The 25028-nt window shown below is 39.3% G+C and overlaps 1 protein-coding gene across 1 annotated transcript; it reads left to right on the forward strand.

The window, feature by feature from the left end:
* The first annotated feature begins 942 nt into the window (after positions 1-942).
* lbl (ladybird late) lies at positions 943-24330 on the forward strand. The gene is made up of 4 exons (XM_068299845.1): positions 943-1881; positions 23489-23667; positions 23730-23815; positions 23868-24330. Exons 1-4 carry the CDS (start codon positions 1143-1145, stop codon positions 24133-24135), a joined length of 1272 nt encoding a protein of 423 aa, XP_068155946.1. The 5' UTR covers positions 943-1142; the 3' UTR covers positions 24136-24330.
* Positions 24331-25028: the final 698 nt, after the last annotated feature.

Consider the following 25028-nt stretch of genomic DNA (forward strand, 5'->3'; position numbering starts at 1 on the left):
AGTTGATTTACTGCAATCAATTTAAATGCATTGCAAAATGGTGGCAAGCAACGGGTGGCATGAGGGCAAGAGCACTATCTGAGCATGTGTGTGTGTGTGTGTGTATATGTGTGCCAAATGACGGCGCGGCGACACCTTTTGCTGGCCCAAAACTTCAATTTAACAACGGCTATTCCTTGTTGCATTCACATCAGTCAGCGAATACATCAGAGGCAAAAATAGATCCACATGCTACGCCAGAAGAGAGGGGGGTAGATGAGGTTGAGGGGGGGCATTTGGTGAAAACGGTACAAAACGTTGACTCTGAAAACTAGACATCATTATTGATGACAATTGAGTGCGCCAGCAAGCAGCTGGGCCATCGAGAGCGAGTAAGAGGGCCAGGCCAAGTCAGCAATTACGATAATTAAAGCAGCCAGCCGTCTGGAAATGAGAGAAGAAAAAAAGAAGTCCAGGATCGAGAAAGAGCAAGAGAGAGCGAGAGAGAGAGTGAGCTGAGCGCATGTCAAATTGTACAAATTGATGACGTTTACGTTCGCACGTTGACAGCATAGTTGAGGGCTGTTTTTTTCTTCTGTTGGTGGTGGATCGAAGGGGGAGGAAGGCAGCTGGCGCTTTGATTGGTCCGTTCGTTTGCTCTCACAGACACACGATAGCTCTCTCTTTCTCTCACTCTCCGTTTGCTTGGCACGCCTCTCAAAAGAGAACAAGGCGGTGTTTCCAATTAGACTTTACGCGTTGTGACGTCATTGAGGCAAAACAAGTTTGGCGCTCGCTCCAAACCGGTTGAGCAGAGAGATAGAGTGAGGAAGCGTGAGTATGGTTGTATGTGTGTGTGTGTGTGTGAGTGAGAGAGAAGGATAGTGGCAGATACTCTCTGAATCGGAGGCATGTGTGTTGCTCAAGCCATTTTCGTTGTTGGTGTTTGTGTTGAACGTTGAATGCAGAGCGCGTTGCACGGCTGCCGTCAATGCGTTTTTACCGACGCGTTTTAAGTCGCCTTGAAAAAGTGTGAAGTCAACGCAAAAAAACAAAGAAAAGAATGAAAGAAAATTAGAAATAATGTGCTAAAAATTAAAAAGGATCCCCCGAAGAATCTCCCTCAGTTTTCAACGAATTGGAGCATCAAAAATAGAAACAAAATGCCTCAATGCGCCACACCGAGTCCGAATGGACGTAGCTGCAGCAGTCCCGCCATATCTGAGATCTCTGTGGGCTCACCTAGTCCTCCGCCGCCGATAATGAGGCCCATGACATTGAAACGGTTGCGTGTCCTACGCAGCCCCATGCCCAGCCCAGCGGGCACTCAACCCGCCGGTCAGGCCATTCGCATCAAGAGTTTCTCCATAGCCGATATACTTGGCCGCAACGATGACAAGGATCGAGAGCAGGAAAGCAAGGTAACCACGCCATTGCCGCCGCCACCGCCACCACCCACCGTTCAGCTGGAGGAACGTCTTCAGGTGCCGGCAGCCAATGGAGCAGGTGCCCCAGTTCCTGTTCTCCATTGTCCGCCTGGTCTTCATCCGTTTCTATCGCCAGCTCTACTCCATAGCTATGAACAGCGACTGGCCTGGGATTATCAGCGTCAATTGCAGGAGCATTTTCAGGCCCAGGCCCAGTTGTTGCGGCAAATGAGTATGGATCCCGCTATTATACCCTCCGAGGATGGTAGCTCGGAGCGTTCACATCGTTCCAGCATAAGCAATGGCAGTAGCATAGATTCCCTCGCTCCCACCCAGGCCACTGAGAAATCCATTGCCCCTGCCCCAGCAAATGGCCCAGCCACTGGCAATGCCTCAAAATCGGCTGGCCCTGGCTCAGACACTCCGCTCGATGCACTTTTTCAGTTATCCACCAAAAATTTCGACGAGGAGCAGGGTAAGTCTGACCGCAAACAAATTACATTTTAATATAAACTGATTTCACAACAAGGTGGCTGAGCAGACTCCACACAATGTACTTGCCTTGCCGTTCCCAATCATCTGCTTCTTCTTGGTCATAATCGTAATCGTAATCATAATCGTGATCATTACCATTAACTCGACTGCTCGAGCGGCGATGGCTCCTCGATTGATCAATTGTTGTCATTACGTCTTGATGAGATTCTGCTTAAGGCGTAAAAACAGTAGTAAGGTCATCTCTGCCTGAGGTGGCCCGAAATCAATTTCCAAGCATTATCCGACTCTGTCTCGGCCAGAGTTGGCTATCGGTCTGCGCTTTGATTGCGATTTGCCGTTCCCAGAGTGAAAGAGAGTGAGATCCACTTGATGGCTCTGGCGCATGCGTATCGTTCGGCATAATTTGCTTAGCGGCGTTGATTTCTCGTTAAGACGCAAACCCCATCATCCATCAAGCCTACCATCGACCATCGACCATCCACCGAGTCTCGTTTCTGGTTGCTACTGAAATTGAATTTACGCGCCGCACGTACAACAACCAATTGGTTCATCTTCCGCTCCGATTAGCCACTGCCAACGCCATCTAATCAGTTGTCCATTTGCCCGACTGCCAGCTACTGGCCTTAAGTAGGAGAAATCTGATTGAATTTTTGCGAGTTGATATTTTAGCGCCGTTGAGTTGATATATTTGATTTTTCCCAAGGTATAGACATCCGGTAGATAAGTAGACAGGGTGGACTTCTTAGTTCCTTTTCCCCTCTCATTTTACAATTTGCAATTTGTGTGCTTTCTTTGTAGTTCATTTTATACTATATCTATACATAGTTACTTACGCTCTCTTACCCACTTCCGTTTGCTGGTAATTAGGAGCAGCAAACTACTAAAACCTAATAACACTTCATGACGATTGCAAGCAGATAAATAAGACAAACCAAAGAGCAACCGTAAACAAAATAATTATAATGAAAATGGCTGAAAAGTTGCAGTGATTTGAACAATGGGGGTAAGGGGATCTGTCGTTAGGGCTCGTCAATTATGAACGCAAAAACTACATATAAAAAACAACAAAAGAAAATCACTAGCAACTTTCACGCACCGAAAGTAAGATGCTCTTTCAAAAAATTAGAGAGTAACGGATGTGAGTAGCCATTGCCCTTTTGATTGTGAATGAGTCAATTTTATCCTTTGTATATACAAAGAACCATTAATATCTTTAACTACTTAAAGATTTGCTAATCTGTCAAAATCTCAATCTAAAACATCTTTCATAAAATACAAAATTACATAATTCATTTGCATTTCCTCAAAGGCTAACAAAAAGTAATAAACTCTTTCGGTGAGAGTAACATAATAATGGAAATGAAAATGGAGTTGGAGATGGCTTTCGTAGTGGTGCTGTGTTGGTGGTGGTTATGGTGGTGCCGGTTGATAAAACTTCAAGACAATTGGCGCAAAGGCAACTCGCATTATTGAACGCACAAGAATCATACACAGCACACCACTCTCACACTCACACACACACACACACACACACATTCAGATACAAACAGTCAACGGCAGCGGATGCATCCCTAATTACAATTTAACTACTGAAACTTTTCCCCACTTGACAAAAGGCAGCCGCAATGGCAGACCCAAAGACTGAGACGCAGTCGAGCATGAACCACAAAACGCAGAAAAACAACAACAACAACAACAAAACAACGATGGCACTCACTATTGGGTTGACAGTTGATTTGACAGATAGCAGTGTAAACATTTTACAAAATGCGGGTCTTAGCGGGTCGTGAGTTCGGGGCGTGGCACTCTGGCACTCAGTTAAAAGACACAGTCAAAACTAATTAGTTCAACTAGACGTATACTTAATTTACAGTGAGACCAAAGTCAAATATGTAAATAGAGAGCATATATGTATGTGTTTGTGTGCGTGTGCGTGTGTGTGTTTGTAGATGGGCCCTGTGCAACTAATATTAAGCATAAATTATAATAATTACAAGTTAAAAATGGAAAATGTGTCGAGTTGTGTGCTAACTACCATGTAAATGGATTCAAACCAATATTGTTAGAATGCAATTTTTGCGGCTGACAAGTCAAGAACTTTTTCCCCCCTACCCATCCCTTCTTCTTTAGCCCACTGACTTGTTATGAACGCCATCGAACCATCTAGCCATCTAATCATCCATCTAACAATCCATCACGTGTCGCATGTGCCGTATACACAATAAATTGACAGTCGCTAAAATTGGCTGGAAAATTGCTCCTTTGGCTCAGTTGTTGTTGTTGTTGTGGCTGTTTGCTATTGCATGTGACCAAAGTTAGTCATTTGGTTTAGGTTTTCTGGCTTAGTTAGAATTTTGTTGTTCTTGTTGTTGCGTTGTTGCTCCAGCTCTATAACGTGACATTCAAAATGGCGTGCACGTGATTATCTAAGTTCTAGTCCACGCCCCATCGCCCAAATACATACCTATTTTACATACATAGTATAGTATTTACTACTATTGCATTAGATAGATATCTATCTACTATATTAGTGGCTATTTGATTTATAATTCTTGCTTAAATATTAGCTTTGCTATGGGCCCATAATTAAAAATCTCCATCGCACAACAGGCAATGGCTTTGCTTAATTACTAGTACTAGATGGGGCGTTAATAAAAAGAGATATGTGTATATTCAAACAACCTTATCATAGGAAATTTATCTGTATGCCTGTATATCGTGAGCTAGTTTTCTGAAAGTAGATTTAGATAACTTCGAAATTGAGTTGGAAATTCATATAATGAAATGCAAGTATGTAGATCTAGGAAATGTTTTTGATAATAACGATTTTGGGCTTAGGAAATTCAATCATTTTCGAGTGGGTCCTTTTGCCAGTTCAAAGAGTTATCAAAATTGCCACAGACTCCCCTTCTGAGACCGTTTACGATCAACTGTAATGAATAAACCACAAATCAATGTTAAAGTTTCTTCAATTCATCTCCAGTTGGAATTAAGAATAAAGTTAAAATATCTTCAGTAGCCAAACAATTTGAAAGTCTTTTTGCCTAAGTCATTTCTGGTTTAATAAACTATTGAATATAGTCATTAAGTACATCAAGCACAAGTTAATATATATTTAATTTTAATTGATGGTCAGCAAAATATTACATTAAAACACCTTTCATTTATAATTGTAATTAGTTTCCAAAAGTTATTTGCCAATAATTATTAATCGTATTGCATTTCCTGGTTAAATAGTTGTTCATTAACCTTGAACTAGTGAGATATTCATAATCAAATCTTTATATGCGATTAAGCCTTTTTACTCTATGGAATTGCACTCGAAGCTTAACTGATTGACCATTAGAGAAATTCTCAAGTATTTTAACATAGACAGACACTTCACAAGTTCACTTGGCATATGCAATTTCATTCATTTTAAATGTTTATTGGGAATTTTCAGAATGCGCCGCACCCTCATTCAATAGCTAAGAAATTCAACAAGCTTGCACAAATTTACAAAAATAACATAAATCAAGCAACAATAACAACAACAATAATCATTTTAAATGATTAATAGCAAAGCAACGTTTCAACAAAAATCTCTTAATGACATTAAAACGCCGTGAATAGTAGCAAAAGCCATAGACATCATATCATATAGTATACTCAAAAGTCCGAGAGTTGAAAGATACAAGATTTGAGACATGTTTTGCCTGAATAGCCTCTGGCAAGTTGATCAAAATTGGCATTAGCAGCATTCTAACAGCTGTGAAATTGTGAAATATGTATGGAAAATGTTGCAGAAATGCCTGGAAGCATTTTCAGGGGGGGGGATATCAAACAAGTTGACAAGCTGGCGCTCGACTCAACTATATATAAATTCGCTAATTAACGGTTGCGCCTCGAAATATTTGATTAAAAATTATAATTTTACCATAGTAAAAGTGGTGGAAGAAATATGAGTTTGCGTGCTAGTTGGCCATAAAGGTGTTAGTCCGTATATGATGAATATTTTTTTTGGCTTGCGTGGTTACAGTTTTTGGTAGCATTCGAATGGTTAACATCGGCTTGATCGTTTGATTTGCTTTCACACACACACACGCACTGAGAGTGAAACACACACACGGGTGGTCCAACCAAATGAGAAACGCTTGAAGCTAATTGCATACCATGGGCAAGGTTCAAGAACAAGAACTAGTGACGCCTTGCTAAAAGGCCAACACAACAACAAACACCTAGCTAGTGAGGGAGGGAGAGAGAGAGAAGATATTTGCAACAACAAAAAAATGAAAAAGAAAGAATAAAATAAAATAAAGGTGTGCAAAAGCAACGCACTGAATAAAGCTGAGGTGCTGCCTGCACGCTTTTGATGAGCACTAATTGAGCTCAAGTTGCATTTTCCTTTTGCTGGTCATTACCCGCGACTCTGACTACGAGTCCAAGTCCAAGACCAAGAGGCAATGGTGAGGGGTAAGGTCTTTGGTAGAACGGCGTCAAGATCAAAGCCGACAAGCCGATCATAAAGACAAGCGAAAATCAAGCATCGACAGCAGTGTTGTTGCTGCCACGGAAAGGGAAGGAAGGGAGAAACTGCAAAAAGGGCCAAAGAGATTGAGAGAGATCCAGAGAGAACTACAATTTGGTAATAACTTTATCATCAGACCATATGGGAGGCAGTCAAATCAACTCCAGTTCCAACTGTTATTCAAAAAGAAAACCAAAAAAGGAAGCCCAACAAACGAACGAACATCGCACTACAAACCAGACACATGGGCGGCCATTCAAGTCAGGACCTTGTCAAAGTCCTACAAAATGCAAAAAAAGGAACGCATTCACATTCGCGTTTATGCCAAACATTAATCACACACACACACAACTTCAAGGAGAGTTGCAAAGGAGACTTGCCAGACCGCCAGAGCTGTGAATTTTCGGCATCGGGTGTCGAACATCAAAAGCCCGCGCCACGCATAAAAAGCCATTTAAAAACGCATTTTCTGCATGCCCCCTGCATATTTGCCCCCCAAATGGCCCCACAATGACCCCGAGGGGCCAGTGCCAGTCCCAGTCCTCACCCGTTTCCCGACGTCTCAGTGCTGGCCAGGAAATGCTATGCAAGAGATTGATGCGTTCACAGACAGCCCAGTGAACTACTGCAAAAGGAATGCAGCAAAGAATACGCGTTAAAGTTGGTCTCAGAGAAGGGGAAAGCAAGAATGGAAGGAAGGGTCAAGAGGAGCCGATGCCAAAGCATGACTTTTCTTCAACAGATTTTCCAGCTTTGCTTCGGGCCAGTTATCGGGTATAAAAATTATATGGGTCACTCGGCGCCTTACTCGATCGCCTTGATCTAATCTGGTAAGAAAACCAGTTTTTCCTTTGTTGGCAATTATTCTGCAATCTGCTTAAGTATATACATATCTATCTATGTATGTATGTATGTACACCTATTCATAATAATCATGAAAATGCCCGGCCCAAGCAACGACAAATCATATTTATATGCTCTCTCGCCTCTGATGGCCGAGTCTTTTGATGATAAATTGTTGAAAAGCCAGCATAAATTAAAGCATTCAAATCATTAGCAACGATGCCGAACCAACAAGAAGCAGAAGGGAAGGCCAACGGATGAGGAAATTATTCACAGCTACGGCTCCGGCGACATTAATGCCAAAGTAGAGTGAACAAAAAGAATTAAGAGCATGGTGGAAGCCATCTAAGTAAAAGAATACGGGAAAGGAAGAGGCTTCCTTGGATTGGCAAGGTGTCTTTTGATAGCTAACATTCGATCCGCCAGACAGGTGGAATGTCCCCGTTTTCATCTTATCTGAGGGTCTTCGTTTTATGAATACTTATATCCATCCATTCGCATTGTTATGCCAAGCAGGCTCAATTGTAATTCGTCTCAGTCCATAAATGATCAAGATGGCAACAGAAGTTTCTAATGTCTGACAAAATATTGATTTCAATGAAAAGTAATTTATTATTAATATTAAGCTTTATCCATCTTAAAATTATGCTTAGTATATGGAGACCAGTTCTGAACCTAGAAACTTTATTATCTTTTATCAACTTCAATTGATAAATTGCTGGATTTTCTTGCCGACAATCGACTTGCTCTAATTAGTGTAATAAGTCATTTTCACACTCTTTTGATTATACCAACATCAAAGAACATTTTCCCTCACGATTCTAATAAAATTGTATTGAAAGCATAACAAATTTCTAAACAACAGAATGATCCCAAAGAGAATTCAATGATTTGGAAAAATCATTGTACAAATTGTTGTTATTGTTGTTGTTGTTGGTGGTGGTGTTTACACCGAACTGGAATGGAAACAATCAAAGCAATAAAAACAAGGAACTAAAACAACGACAAACTTCATAATAAAATCGAAAAAGGAAACTGTGAAAATTTGTTGCTTCTACGAAATTTGTTTCCTTGAAGGGGGCGGACAATGATAGAGGGTGTGCATGTATGTATGTGTGTGTGTGTGTGTGTGTCTGTGTCTAAGTTAATGGCAATGTCAACAAAAACATTTAACACCTTCAGCTTCGAACAAAACATCCCCTCTATAGCTCCGAGTTTCCTATAGTTTGGAATCTGTAATTTTGTTTAATCGTTTATTAAAGTGTGAAGAAAATTGATTTGCCTATGTGATGTCCGCCCCTCTCTCTCTCACTCTCTCTCCCTTACTCGACCATTTGAATGTAAATGACTTGCATTCGTTGACAAGATTAATTAATCCCCATTGGTTTGGATTTTGTAAAGATCGCAGATGTAACAACAGCAACAACATTAGCAACATGCATAAATGTTGGCTATAATTGATTTTCATTTTTGTTTGCAGTTTTTTTTTTCTTTTTTGCTTTTCGGCTTTCATGCAAAATTGTTATGACAAGTCTCGTTATGCCAAACGAAAGGGGATATCATGCCAAATACTATATATATGTATACTATATGCATGTAGTGTAAGTGTAGGTAGATGACTGTGTACAGTTGTTGTTGTTTTTTGGGGGGGCTGTTTTTTTTTTCATGTCCGCCGACACTGAGACGCCCTCCTTCTTCCCCTCCTGAATGGGGGAAGGCAACTCGTCGTGTATGCACTTTTGACAAGTAATTTAATAAAGCCAGCGACATGACGCGCTTTCTTGTTGTTGGTGTTGCTGGTGTTGTTGCTGCCGTTGATGTTGCTGCTGCTTGCTGCTTAGACATGCATAAGCCATAAGCCCAGTGCCAATGTTGCCGCTGCCTCGAGTGCCAGTCAGCCAGTCAGTCAGTCAAAGAGCCGAAGCAACCTTTTATTGCAGCTTGTAATCACAATTAAAGTGTTAAACATAAATGCCAGGGGCCAACTAACACCAACAACACAACGCAAAATACACTAGCACAAGGGTTGTTGCTCAAGTGGCACTTAGTCAGGGATTGGTCTTCGTCTTCGTTGTGCTCTCTTTGCCCTACCCTGCATCCATGTGTATTTGAGGTATATTAAACTGGGTACAAGAAAATCAGCAGTGCTTGAGCCATCAATTGGTCAGGGTCTTGGGCTTGTTAGCTATGAGCTTATATAGGAAACGCTATTACAGAGGACTTTAAAGTCGAATCCCTTGATTTGGCTTCCTTCGTTTCGCCTTTTTTTTATTTGTTCGGTCTGATCATTTCACAGGCATGTCTACTAACTGACAACTTCTGATATTTCGGGAGTATTTCTTGCACGATTAATTAATTGACAAAGTCTGGTGGGGTAGTCAGTCAATTCGCTTTGTAATTTGCACAATTAAATTGTCATAATTTAGACACGTTTTGCCATAAAACAAAGAAATAAATTTGAAGTGAAGTTGTTGAGCTTTCTAAATTTTCTCTCTCTCAGTCTAAATTTTATTATACACTACTCTGACTACTCTGAATCATAATTTTCCACTTATTTAAAAGAGTTAAATCTAAAATTAATGAGACAAAATAAAAGCATTCCATATGGACTAATGATTAACTTGAATTTACCTCAATTTGTTGGCCATATAAACACACTAATTGCAATTGCTCGAGTACACTAATTTACAATGCAAAACTCGTGAGTTTTAATGAAGTGTTAGAGATCAGTCTGGGCCAAGTCGGAACCTTAACGAATTACAAGTCAGAGACTTTAAATGATTGTAAATTTTTATGACACCGAACACATCGAATAGTAAACGAATCACAATTAAACCAACAAGCTCATTAGATCGAATCGAATGTACATAGATCTCAATGGCCATCTGAAGTTGGTCGAGTTAATTGATTTTAATGTGTCAATATCCTTGGTGGCTGTCTCCAAGTGTCTCGAAAGAAACCCAACATGTGTAGCGATATGGATCGGCACTTTTCATTAATCGGTTTGGTGTTAATTTATAGCCTATCTTTATGGCAGCAGCGGGTAGACCAATCGCTTCCGCCTTGGCAGCCATGTTGCACCATGGAGCACTTGAACATCTTTCTTTCCATAGCTACCAGTTCTCGCTAATTATGGCAATTAAAATCCACTAAATAAGTATAAAAAAAAAAAAAAACAAAAAGATACAAAATTTCTATGGCAAGGCTACTGCAACTGATGCCGCCGCTGACGTCGCCTTCAAGTGGCCGACAGTCAGTCTGTCTGTTGGCTTCAAGTGGCCCCAGCTACCGAGAGTCTCCCGTCAATTCCCGTAATGAAAATTGCATCTTAATAAAGCATAATTACATATGTTTTGTATATATGTGGTTTCAAATGGAAAACTAAAGTGTTTTTTTTTTTTTTTTTTTTTTTGGTTATTCACATTGTCAAGTACACACAATTGCGAGCGGTATCCTTTTGTGCAGGATATCTAAGATTTGCTGATTAGCCGAGTAGTTCCATTAGTAGTAGATCGCTATTGCATCACATTATTGAGCCTGAGAAACGGCAGTCAACAGTCGGAGTCGGAGGCAGCAGCAGCAACTGCAAGTCATAAACAATTTCAATTGCCGTTGCACATTCGCAACACTCAATTAACGCTTTTCAACAAAAGGCCTAACAACAAAGTATGCAGGCTGGCTGGCTGGCTGACTGACTGGCTGGAAGCAACAACAACAATAACATTAATAATAATGCATTCATCAACTTATGACAGCCCCACATATACTACTATAAACTTGGCCTAGACAATAGTGTCAACCATAAAAAGAGATACTGCAAAAGCCTGACTCGCGTATCTATTAAATTATGCTTAACTATGGCCTTTTGTTGTACAACTGCCACAAAGAGTCAAGGGGGGGGAGAGAGACAGACAAACATACCTTATGTATACCTACTTGCAATGTTCATATAAATAAATGTTGATGTTGTTGTTGTTGCTGGTGTTGATAGTATAACAAAAGACCATGTTAAAGAGCTGGCATTTGGTTAACTTTGGCTTGTTCTTAGCCATAAATTAGCCGCACTTTGCCTGTGTATGAACGTTCGAGATGATCATGATGATAAGCAAAAGTCGCTGCTGCTATGATGCAGAATCAATTGACAAGGCATACAGAAAGAGAGGTGAAAATGAAAACCCAACACACGCTTTCAAATTGGCCAAAAATAATCGGCCCACGTAACAAGTTTTGACACAAATATCCACACTCAAATACACACACACACACACACGCAGACTCAAAAGTGTGTATCGAATTGGCTTGGCCGTTTGCCGTTCGTACGTAGGAAATAACATGAATTCTTCGGAAATAACAATGTGGGACTCACACCTTGGATTGCGGCTCAGTTCCCCTGCTTCATAGCCCTCTCCCCATCTACATACATCTGCGAAGTGGGTATGAGTAAGCAATGTGAATATTTTTTTCTTCTTTTTCTTGGTTTCTCTCTTCATATAAGCCACATATTACTTTTATTGGACAGCAATTTATGTTTACCAAAGTCCATCGAAACTGTCCGAATTTGATATACTCGTTAATTGCCTGATAGCCAGCAGATAAACTTGTACTTAATTTCAGAAAGTTTTAAAGATATTTAGTTACTTTTCGAATTTATGAATTAAACAATAAATTCCATTTTACATATATAAACCAAATCGTAAGAGAATTCAGTAAACGTTTTTTTTTTTTGTTTTTGTCTTTTGTTTATTAAATCTTTTAAACGCTTCTTATGTATGCCTGGTCATGGCCAAAAGCTTTGTGTATGATTTTCAATTTTTTGATAATATTTCTATTTTTATAAACTAAATTGCGAAAGTACCAAGAATAATTGAGCTATTTCTATCTTGTTGACTTGTTCAAAGGCGGTAAGAATGGAATTGAGTTTAACTGTAAGGCTATTGAGGCAATGTATAAACTATATTAAAGATGCGTTTTTCAATATGCATAGACCGTTTTCTAGTGGCTAATCCCAATTGACCACCAGTTGCATCCTCAAGATTCTGGCATGGGACCAGAGAGACATTCATAAACGCCAACGAAATTGTCATAAGACATCATTTATAAACTGCCTGTTCGCTCTGTTCGCCTCTCGTCTCCATCGCACCCTTTTCTTTCTACCCTGACCAACTCGGCGTATGCGTAATGGCCGCTTAAGCCAAAGCGCCTGCGGCCTTCTCAAATGCATAAAGTATGCAATTTATGCTTTACTCAAGTCATGGAGACCATGGAGAAGGGAAGGGTGTAGCCAGCTGGGAACTGAGAGCTGGAAGCTGGAAGCCGAAACGGCTGCCAACGGGGCGTAGATTTAATTAAATAAATTCCAAAAAGGCGACACTGACTTGCAACGGACTTTGCAATGCCGTCGAATGCATTCGAGAACAGAAGACAGAGAAACGGAGAAAAAACTTGTCGTCGCTTTTTGGCATATTTGCCCATAAATTTCTAGTTTAAAATTGTGTCAGCGTGTGCGTGGCATCAGTATGTATCTATCCAAATATATGTATGTGTGAGTGTGTATACATATTTAAATAAATCTTGACATTGTTTGCAGCAGCAACAAAGCAAAAAATTTGTCATCAGCCAAAATTGTAATTACTTTTGACATCTACAAAGACGGATCTAAGGGGGAGTTAGATTTACATTTGAATAATTTAAGAATCAGGTAATAACAGAACAAATTTAATACAATATCAACTTGATATGCTAATCGTTTGTATGTAAGGCACTAACATATATCAACGGCTTAACAATTGGCTAAAACTTGTCGTCAGGTGGTCGGCGATTGGTGCTAAGCTGTTACCTCCCCTCCCAGTATGCCCAGTACACTCTATTAACTTGGCCATACTACTTGCTATATAGGTCTATATATGAATATATATATATACGTTATGTATGTATATAGTTTGCAGATTGCGTGTCAGGCACACGCATTTTAATACTTTAATTTATGGTTTCTGTAGCCAGTTGATTATTTATCATGCCAACGCTCCGTAATTATATATATACGAATATGTATGTATAAGCGTAACTAGTTTTTGGTGCAACATGCAAAAAATAAGTTTAGTTTCTCCCTCATCCCTTCCCATGCTCCCGTTTACTTAAAGCGCCAAATGGAAGCTTGTTACGTCTGGCTAATGGATGATGGGTTAGTCATGGCTGCTGATACAAGGTGGAAGGAACAGCAGAGGGGCGTTTACATTGGCAATCGAAAATCAGAAAATAAGATTAAGATTAGGGCTTATCACAAAACACAAACACAAAAATTGTTTATTAAAATGATACATACATCAAATTGCAAATAAAAATTACATTAGATACAGATAAATGATGGTATATCATTACCCAAGTTCAGGTGCCAAGTTCAATTACGTCCACATAAACATTCACCATGGCCCTTGGTATATTATTGGTTACAGCGATGATCTTAAACATATATGATCCAGTTGGCAAGGGCATTAAATCCAACATTTTGTCGTTAAGTACCAGTTTTGAGACGGCAAAGTCATGCTGAAAACAATAATAATCGTCTGAATTAGAAATTTTCGAGTATCAGCAATTCACTTACATTATAGGGACAAGTGTGATTGATATTACTATTATTTTCGAAAGTCGAATGAAACCAACGAAATACCGGATAACGCTTGCGATACTTGAGATAATCACAGAAATCCAGTGAGATATTATAGAGGAATGGGCGATAACCATTGAATTTGCGATACATGGTCAGACTGGCCTGTAAATGGAAATTGAATTGAAAGTAAATTTACATTTCGAATTTCTCCCACTTACCCCAAGATTTCCCAATGGAAACTGTAACATTTTTACATAGAGATTCAAACCGATCATTCCACGTCCCAAAACCTTTAGTTCACATTCTTTAAAAGTACAATAAGATTCATCATAGCATGAGCACTTTGCATTTGTGAATTTATACAGAGACTCTGTGGGCCCAGGATTTAATAGTAAAATCAGAAAACTGAATAGATAACACGCTACTCTAGTGAACATTTCAAGAATTTCGCTCCAACTGACCAAATGGACATTGGTTTATCATAGTTTTTTGTTCAAAACAATTAAACTTCATTAGTCATTGACCAAATTAATGAATCATGACCAAAACAACAGCTGAATCTACATATGTATATACTATATTTATGATGATAACGAGGTTTAAAACGCATATATCATTACCAAACGTATTTTTATTTCTGAATGCGGTCCTGAATTCATTTAAGAAGTATTTAAAACATATGGATTGAATTATGAAAAATGGAAATAATGATAGACCATGGCGTAATTATTAAAAAAACAATAAATTTCAATGCATATGGATCTTTACCGAACTATTGACACTATCTTGATTTTAAAAACCATTTGAAAAGAGCTTTCAGTTTTAATATCAGCATAGTTCTTTTATCAACAGATGTTGTTAACAAATATATAGAAATAAGGCATTTTAACAATCCGATTAATCGCCTTGCTCAAACCAAAATTTATTAATTAGATACAGATAAATACCATTATTTCAGATTCAGGTGCCAGGTTCAATAACATCCGCATAAATGTTTAACAAGACCCTTGGTATATAATTGGTTATACCGATGATCTTAAACATGTACGATCCACTTGGCAAGGGCATCAATTGCAACATTTTATCGTTAAGTACCATTTTCGAGACGACAAAGTCATGCTACATTGAAATAAAAGGGAGTTATAGCAAGTTAAATATTTGACTTGGAATAACAATTCACTAACATCATAAGGACAAGTGTGATTAATATTACTTTTATCTTCGAATAGCGAATGAACCCACAGGATCACGGGATAACGCTTACGGTGTTTAAGATAATCACAGAAATCTACGGAAATATTATATAGAAATGGGCGATAGCCATTGAATCTGCGATACATGGTCAACTTGGCCTGGAAATGGAAAAGCAATTGAAGTAATTTTTGCAGTTGCATCTTTTCTTATTACCCCAAGATTTCCCAATGGAAACTGTAACATTTTCACATGAAGATTCATTCCGATTATTCCACGTCCCAAAACTTTTAGTTCACATGCCTTAAATGTGCAAAAGGTTTCATCATAACATTTGCACTTCACATTGGTTAACTTATAAAGGGAATCCGTGGGCTCGAAATGCAATAGTAAAATCAGAAAGATGAATGAATAACACACTGCTCTAGTGAACATTTTTAGAACTTTGGCCAAGTTTTCGAATTGAAAGCAGTTTTATCATAGCTTTTTGTTGAAAAACAATTTAACTTTTCTAGTCATTGCTTGAATTAATGAGGCATACCATTTGGTGTAAAATATATGGCAACTGCAATTAAGTCGATGATGCTGAATCAAACAAAAAATGAATTGTTTTGTGATCTTATTTTGCCTAGAAATTGACTCAAAGATCAAGCACTTTTAACCTTAGGAGAGGCCTCGGACGATTGCCTCTCAGCTGGTTGCTACGGGTTCTGGCCCCGGTTCTGACTCTTGCCGTTCTGACTCTGGCCTTTCATTTTACGGCGCCCACTAAAAACAAAACCTACGAGCACACATGCATATGTCCAGTGGCCTGTTATTTAGCCGCTTATCTGCCTCGGGCGACCCGGCTATATCGATAAACATAAATAAGATAATATTGTCGTATAGTTGTCGCCCCAATCCAATTCACTTGGCAAGCGGCAGCAAATGTTGGCCAACGCCTTCTTCTACTCCCTTTGCATGGGCAATGAATGGCTTGTTCCAACAACATGCAGGCTCACATAAAAATTCGCAATAATGATAACGATAACGATGCGCAGCGGTTGTTGTTTTACAAGAAAATTATGTATTATTAGCACACTAATACATAAACCCATGCAACGGAGAAAGCAGGAGGGGACGAGGACCGAGAGGATGCACTTGTTTTATAGCCCAGGCATGGGCAGACTCTTTGTCGTCCTGCTGAGTAGCTGAGGCATCATTATAAAGTTACCTGCTTTATCACACATTGCTCAAATGCCTTTAGATACTTCGAGGATATTTGGTATATAGTTGGTAAATTAACTTGTTGCTGAATTGTGAGTTCTGTTCTGTGTGTGTGGATGGGGCATTAACGGAAATTTATCATAAATTCCAATATCTTACTACTAATGGGCGTTGATTAGCTAATTTGTTGCGCTCGTTTCATTTTCCACTCTCTCAAGCCGGAAAGTCATTTCAAATACCTAATGCTGCTGTTGCTGATGATCGAACTGCTTCTGCTGTTGTTTTTGTTATTGCTGTATCTGTATATGATGATCATCATCAAGTTGGTTCGATCAAAATCGTCTACATATTTGCCACGTCTCTCTCTCTCTCTCTCTTTCGCTGTATCACACACAGCCGGCGGCATATTTACTTTGATCTCCGGTTAAGAAAAAAAATGAAAGAAAAACATAAAAAAAAATAAAATCTTTGCCAACTGATTTGCTTTGCTTGAAGGCCTAGACCTTCCCCCTTCTCTGCTCCTTCTCTTTCACATTTGATGAAAATAATGAATGAAATCAAATCGATGTTAAAACCAAAATTAAATGGTTGTTTTTTCTCCTCTGTGTTTTCTGTTCTGTTTTGTTGGCTTGTTAATTGGATCTGGTTAGGCGACGAATTAGCATAGCTTGTAGTTAAGTAATTTTTGGCACGCATAAGCCATGGTCTCCTGGTCTCTCTTTAGGGCCTCTCTCAATCCGTTTCTCTCTGGGTTCCTCTCTCTCTCTTTCTCTGTCTCTCTGTCTGATCAACAATGAGAAGATTAATTTATGTTATTAAGTCGGCAATGTTGGTCTTTGATCTTCGTTTTTGTTAAGGTGTAAGGTAGGCAAGTCAATGCGGTGGCAATGCCGGCACCTGAGCCACAGAACCAAGAACTGAACTCAGGCACACAACAATCGATGAACATCGATCGAGATCAAGATCTCCCATCGATCTGTAGAGCATGCAGTTGGCCTGTTACCTGACCTGTCCTTTTTGGCTGGCTGGAAGTTAGTTTGTACCTAGTTTGAGGATGTGGAAGATACCCTGCCTACGATTCGTTTCATTAATTTTTAATTTATGACAACCTGTCATAATATCAATGGTATCGTTGTTGTTGGTGTTGTTGCCGTATTGTAATACTAACCCGGCTAATACTCATTAACAAGTCGTAGCAAGGTTTTTCTTTTTCCTCTTGGTGTGTTCCGTCTTCAACGCTGAGTTGTCAAAACCATGTTATAATGTCTCTGGGCCATTTTAGCGGTTTGCTCAACCATCTTCAGTATGAACATCATCAGCATCAGCATTATGTACCATGTATCCATTCATCTAGTATGTTGCTTTGGGGCATTGTTGGCTTTATGCTGTTGTCAACGCTCTTTGTTGTGCCACCAATATGATGGCGGCCCCTTTGATCCGTCGGCCAGTTCAAAGCCCCCAATGAACTTCTAACTCAATTAGTGTGTGTAGTTTTTTCTTCTTTTTGTTGTTTTTTTTTTAAACGGTTTTGATTACAAGCACATTTCAAACCCTTTCCCAGTTGCTCGTTTACCAGTATACATATGCACATGCTACTTATAAAGACATTAGGCCACCTAGCATTGCTCAAAGCAGGTTCAAGCCAGCCTCCGTTTGGCCTACATTACACTTATCCATGGCAGAGTGAGAGAGTGGCTGGGAAAAGGGGTGAGGGGAAGGGGTAGGAAGATGCTGGTAAGGACTTGAATGCAAAAACCAAAGCGTAGATGTTGCCGCTCTTTGATCGGATTTTAATGATGATGACCATTGTTAGCTGATGTTAGCGATTGCACAAAAAGAAACAAGGCAGATTTTCACTTAACAATGCCGCCAAATGCCGCCGCCCCAAACGATCCCAAATGTGATCCAGAACCAGTCGCCGTTCCGGCTCTCATCCCAGTTCTTAAAGGGCATGCAAACATAAAAATGATGTAGTAGAGTTTGGTCCAAGCAAAGAAATCAAGTGCCAAGTGCCCCCAGACGAAGGGACGAAGAGAGGCTTGAGATGGCCACCTCCAACTCGCCACTCCTCCGCCGACCACTCGGACCAACCGATTCATCGGGTGCTGAGCGTTCAAATTGCAATGCCACAAAATGAGCTTGCACAGTGGAACAATTGACACAAAAATTGTGGCATAAACTACTACACAACTTTTGTAATTGATGTTCACTGTAAATGTAACTTTCAACCACTGTGCACTGTGCCAATTCAAACTGCAGCCAAGTGCGCCTCGGGATGCAGTCGAAGTCAACCCATGCAGACATCATCCCAGTTTGGTCTGGTCTGCGTCTGCTTTTGCGTCTGAGACTGAGACTGAGCTTCAGTCTGACTGACTTCATTGCTCTTTACGTTACGTTAACTTTAAGTATACGTTTGCCCATTGCCCGAGCGCCATCTCGTTTAATCTACCTTTTAAAGGGCGTGGCCATAGTATTTTATATGTACTGATCAAAGAGATCCGACACTTTGTCCCGATGCCGACGTAGTAGACGTTGTTCCTTCTTCTCGTTTTGTTGCTCTTTACTTTTTGCTTTTTTTCTTCCGTACCAACTCTTGCGTAGCACATCGCGGCGCATGCTTAACTTGAGGGAGGATTGGACCAAGAGAGGGCAGGATCAGTGTGTGGCCATGGTTTAGCTTGGCTTTACATATTCATTATTGAATTAAGGATGACCACGTTTTCGGCGCTATACTTGACTGGATCGAGTTGGTATAGGCAATTGCAATTGATTTGCCCGCCATTAAAATCAATCAAAATACATATAGAGGTCGCACAATTATATGAGTGTGTGTATATGTAAACGATCGTGTGTGTGTGTGTGTGTATGTGAAAGCGTCTTGAGCACAATATTTCGTTAATGAATTGCCGGCATCCGTAAATTTAGGGGAGCCATCAAAAGTGAGTGAACATCGTGCGCAAACGGTTTGTTGATTTACCCGTTCATGTTTATATATATTTTAGGTATGTATATAGGCCCCATAGGTGTGTGTGAGTGTGTGTGAAGACGCACAAAAGAAAGTCAAAGACGATGACGACCATCGAATTAATCGTGTATGAAGAAATTAACCCGCCTGCATACAACAACATCTGATTATAGCCCCCGGGCCGTTGACATGTTCTTCGTCGTTGCTGCAAATTACCCCCCCCAAAAAGCCAACTCGTAGCCCAAAATTATTGGCCATATTAATGTTTACAAGATGTAACACAGCAATCAAAATAGCTGCGGGCCAAACATGAAGACCAAAAAATTTACGCTGCAAATGGACCTTTTGCTTTCTTAAATAAAGAAGTCAATTTGGGAACTGCTTCGGATTCACATTGAAAGGCACCACAACAACAACAACAACAGCAGAGACAGAGAATGAGAGAAAGTTCAGAAAGAAAGAAATTTAAACAAAAAGGAACTCTGAGATTTTTCAAGTTTATTTAAGAATTTGATAATGCAGGGATAAGAAATTGAAATCAAATTTTCTAAACGAATTCAAATGCTTTCTTATTTTCTATATTTTGATTCTAATATTTAAACTTTTCAATTAACTCAACTTCATGATCTGTTTATTTGATAACAGAAACTAGGGAGACAATATAGGACCCTGTGCAGGACCTAAATACTGGCAAATAGTAAATTAAAAGTCCCAACAATTGTATTTTCCAGTAGTTTTTAGATTAACCTTTAAGAAAATTTATATTTCTCTTAAGAAAAGTGATTTGCTCATCAAATTTTTTAGATATTTAAAGCATTATAATATCAATTTGGCAATTTTAATCTGTTGGGCAATCTGTTTCATTCACTTTACACAGATCATGGGGATTATATCTCTCCGCCGTAAGCCAGATTAGTTGACTACCTGGGATACCTGCCCGAAAGCCCCATCGAATGTTATTATTATGAACATTACGAGCGTGTAAACAAGCAGCCGACACAAAACGACATTTTGACCAGAGATCAGAGCGACCAAAAGGCCAAAAGGAGAGCCACAAGAGACCCCACCAGTTGTACGTTTTGTACGAGAAGTCGATATTGAAAAGAAAATACCAAAATTTATAACTTTCTCGTTATGGAGAGCTGCGCCTGCGCGCTTGAGCTTCTTGGCCTTTGTCGGCGGCTAAATTTGTCTCATCTTCTTATATTAATTGTGTGTTATTGTATTTCGGCTTTACGCGGCAAACAGGCAGACAGAGAGAGACAGGGAGACCAAAAAGAAGAAAAATAAAAATGGTATCGAATTTTATAACCTGCTCGAACTCATCAATTTCGTTGCTAACAACACGCAGACACGCCAAAGTGAGAAAAATATGCAGGGGCTAGGGTCCGTCCGGGCCAGGGCGATTTAAAATTGAAACTGAAAATGAAACTGAATCATCATTTTGGCCCAACACAGAGACGGAATTCAGTTTTTTTTTTTTGTTTTCTTCTTCTTTTCTTTTTTGTGGTCATAAGTAAATTTCTTGTGTTGTTTTCGGGGATTTCAAAAAGCCATTTAGAATAAATTAACTTGGACCTACCGCTAAAAAGATCAGAACAGATCGGATAGCAGTTTTCCTCCACCGTCCCATCCATTCCAGTGAGTGAGTGAATGACTGAGTGCGCCGCATTAATCTGATCCCTCATCAGCGTGGCCCCAAACAGGATTAAAATTAGTTTTTGATTACGCTTTCGAGCTTCTGGACAACGCAATTTGTGGTCTTAGCATCTTTGCTGCCGCTTCAGCATCAACTGTTGCATCTTCTCCGCCGGCGGGGCATGTAATTAGCGCTTTTAGCTCCAAAAAGAAGTCTCCCTATCTCTCTCTCTCTCTCTCTGTTTGTTGCATCTGAAGGTCGTTGGTTTTGTCATAATTTCATTGTCGGCAAAAACTTTTTGATGGTGGTTTTATTGGCAGGTATTTAGCTTAGCTTCAACTTCCAAAAATGTGAAATTCCTGGTGCTCATAAATCGCTAAAAAGTCCCTATACTTTGAGTTCTTCTAATTGAGTCTTCCGCTGGCACAGCAGCAGCATCCAAAAAACAAAAACTCACACATTCCACATGTCATGGTTCTCCTGGACCATGGCCAGAATCTTTACTGTGCGGTATCTTGATAGGTAGCTGAACCATTTGAAGAGCGTGTGAACAGCACCTTGTGTGTCTGTGTGTGTGTGTGTGTGTGTGTGTGAGAGAGAATGGACTTTAGGCTTATCCAACGAGCTGCAAAGATATGCATCTTGGTAGCACCATTTGGGTTATCTTATGATTTTGATCTCTTTTTTTTCCTGGCATCTTTTAGCTTGGAGTTAAATTTCCTCATGGCGAGAGAGAAGGGGGGATTAGACTCTCAATGCACTTTATTACACTTTGGGATGATTGATTTCGGCTGATTGATTTTCTGGTTGGCTTTAATTGAAACATTTTTGTTCTCATTTTGATTATTTTCATCGTTTTCCCACTTAATTAACCTAATTGTCTAATATTACAAGAATGTTCGGAACTTTAATCCTTTGGCCCATCTAAAAGCATTTCTTTTATATATGTATGTACATAGGAGAGTCGGATGACTATAGAGGTTTATATTCATTTAATTAACTGCTCTTAATTTATGGGCGTCTAGCTAATTTGCCTAATTACCCAACCAGACCATTAACCATGCCCTGACTCTCCATGTACTTGGAGATGTCTCCCAGCGATAAGGCACGCCATATCGTGTGTCGCTGGTTTCTTGTGCCATATTGTATGGTATTGTTGTACTGTAAGGACCAACCCACTTATTTAAGGACAATGCGTCATTATGTTGTTTGCGTCTCAATTAGCCACGGCGCGGCTTCTTTTGACTCCTTTCATGCTCCGATTTTTGTTGAAGTTGCTCTCCACAGACTATCCCCAATGTTGATTAGTCATCCTGCATTCTGTGTTAAGGATCTCTGATCTTATAAAAGTTTCTGTTTCAGACTTGGACTCAAAACAATTGGCAAAAACATGTTTGAAATACTTTTTCCTCCATAAAGAACAATTTTGTAGTGCAGATCATTTAGAAAATGTTCGATAGTCAGTCATTTATAACTTTGATGATCATGCGTGCTTCCTGGGCCCTCGAGGACTACCAGAAAGGGGCGTAGTCTAGATAAATGTTCATTTCACAATGAAACCATCAAAGTAGAGTGTCAAAATGGCTTTGGGTTACAAAAGCGAACGCAAACCGCAAAATGCAGCCAGTCTAAAGTCATAAAGAAAACAACCCCTTAGCGACACATATGTACATACGTCCTTGCCCGATTCAAGGACTAAATTTTGGGACCTCTCAATCGTTAATTGTCGGACATGTTTAACAACAACAGCAACAAAGTTGTTGCCTCTTGATGACGTTGGCAGGGGTTAATGAAGTAGCCACAACAGCAGCAGCAGCAGCAGCAGCTGCCTTCGTCTGGCTTCCTGCCATAACCAACCATTTCCTGAGTGCTTCAGCCAATATACGAGTATGTTATAAATATTGTTCTTACATTAATAAAAAACTCTTAGACAGAGAGAGGGAGAGCGAGAGAGAGAGGCAGACAGAGGGCGAGCCGCAAATATTGATATAAACAACACTTAATGGGATTTCGTATTCGGGCAACAAACAAATACCTATAGTTAAAATGGATTTCCGCCAGCGAGAGATACTTTGGAGAAACATCAATCAGTAGACATATTACCTTTAAGCATGCCAAAAACAAATACCCGACAATCAAAATCGAAATTAAATCCCAATCGAAACGCTTAAGAAAACAACATCAGATTCCATCGCTCATAAAGGAAATCATTCAACACGCTGAGGCCAACAAAAATCGACAGAGAGAAAGGAAAGTAGTCCAAAAGCGGCGTGAACGCCCATAAAACTTGACGAACGGACAACATAAAGTCAAGAGTGTGTATATAAATATATATTCATATACATGATATTCCATAATCTTCTTCTTCTTTTTATTTTTGGAGCATTTATGACAAAAGTTTTCGATTTTATTATGAATTCCATTGAATTGTGAAAATTGTTTTAACTCTTTTTGACTGATTGAATTGAAAAAGGAATTGAATAAAGAAAGTAGAATCATAGAGTCAATGGACCTATAAAGTCATTTTTTTACGATCATCTCTTCTCTTTTTTTGTTAACTGATCCCTTGTAAACATCAACAATAGTCCATCTCACACTTACTTTATGATTCAATTCGTTTCAATTTCAGATCCCGCCACATTGAATATCTTTTCGACGCGTTCCAATCCAAAGAAGAAGCGGAAATCAAGAACCGCCTTTACCAACCAACAGATTTTCGAACTGGAGAAGAGATTTCTATATCAAAAGTATCTATCTCCAGCGGATCGTGATGAGATAGCCGGCTGTTTGGGTCTGTCCAATGCACAGGTGAGTATAAGCCTTCAAAATTGTTATAAACTTTCATTGGCACCTGATTATTGTTTCCATAGGTGATCACCTGGTTCCAAAATCGACGTGCCAAACTGAAACGCGACATGGAAGAGCTGAAAAAGGATGTGCAAAGCGTGAAACAATTGTCAGCGAACAAAAGCTTTTTAGAGAATGTTAATGACTTGAGTATTTTAAAGACCCGACCAGTCAGCAGATCCCATCAGGCATCCCTACTACCCATCTCATCAGACGACCACCAAGCCATCAGTGCAGAGCCCATACAACCACCCTCCCAATCACCATCAGCAGCAGCAGCTCTCTAGTGCGGTTAAGGACAAGGACAAGGATAAGGCCAAGGAAGATTTGCGCATGCTGAAACTGATGACCCTGATGCGTTACTCAGATGGCAGTATTTACCCGCTGACTACCACAAAACCTTCATCTTCCACTCCCACACCCACTTAATAATTAGCCCAATTTGTATATTACTTTTTGCAAAAAGCTATCACTCGAATCTAATTGACGAAAAAAAAACAGAATTTCTTCTGTTTTTGCACACAAACATTTTCCCGACATGATTTCCCTAATTGTCAAGTATTAAATTTCGAGAAAATTGCTTGTGATTATTCTATATACATATATGTATTTATCTGTATTTATGTATGACTCTTATTTAATGAATCAAACCGTGTACTCGTATAAAATGATAGCTATTAACTGTTTTTATTTGTGTTTTAATAAATTAAATGTAATTATCTATTTCGATGATGGAATAAGCCAAATGAATTTTAATAAGTTTAACTGTGAGTATTAAAACCACTTTCGAAAAGTTAAAGAGTTGAAGAAACCTGTTGAAAAATTGCAAAAAGTATACTAAAGTTTTGAAGTCTTAAAACACATTAAGAGATTTATTTCCAATATAATAGGTAAGCTATGACTTTTTATAATGGCCAAAAATTTGCAGAGTGATTAGTCTTAGAAATTATGCACATCATTTTTAGTTATTCCGTCTAATTTCTTACTGGCAATGGCCAGGTATTCTGGCGTACTCTGATTGAATATACGAGTTCCGCAAATCTCTTTAAATTAACTGAGTTAAGCATGTTGAGATAATTTGCGGGCACCAACAACATTACAAAACAAGTTACATTTGGAATTGTTAAATTAAAGAATAAATTTCCTTCCTTCCAAAAATAAGAATTCAATTTGTTCCCTTTCAAAACAAGCGGCAATATATTATACAGTCTGGCAACTCCATTTTCAATGTTGACAATGTACAGTGGTTGAATTCGCCAAAGTTACTGGGAGGAAATCTTCAACTTTTAAATTAATCTACAAATCGTTTTAAAACTTGGAAA

Source organism: Drosophila tropicalis, unplaced genomic scaffold (assembly GCF_018151085.1).
Source record: "Drosophila tropicalis isolate 14030-0801.00 unplaced genomic scaffold, ASM1815108v1 contig_878, whole genome shotgun sequence".
NCBI lineage: Eukaryota > Metazoa > Arthropoda > Insecta > Diptera > Drosophilidae > Drosophila > Drosophila tropicalis.

What these genes read in the sequence shown, in the direction of transcription:
- lbl (XM_068299845.1), top strand. Translation starts at nt 1,143, where the DNA reads ATGCCTCAATGCGCCACACCGAGTCCGAATGGACGTAGCTGCAGCAGT. An exon ending in TGGGTCTGTCCAATGCACAG is followed by an intron (nt 23,668 to 23,729) that starts GTGAGTATAAGC and finishes TTGTTTCCATAG; the next exon opens with GTGATCACCTGGTTCCAAAA. An exon ending in GTGCAAAGCGTGAAACAATT is followed by an intron (nt 23,816 to 23,867) that starts GTCAGCGAACAA and finishes AGTATTTTAAAG; the next exon opens with ACCCGACCAGTCAGCAGATC.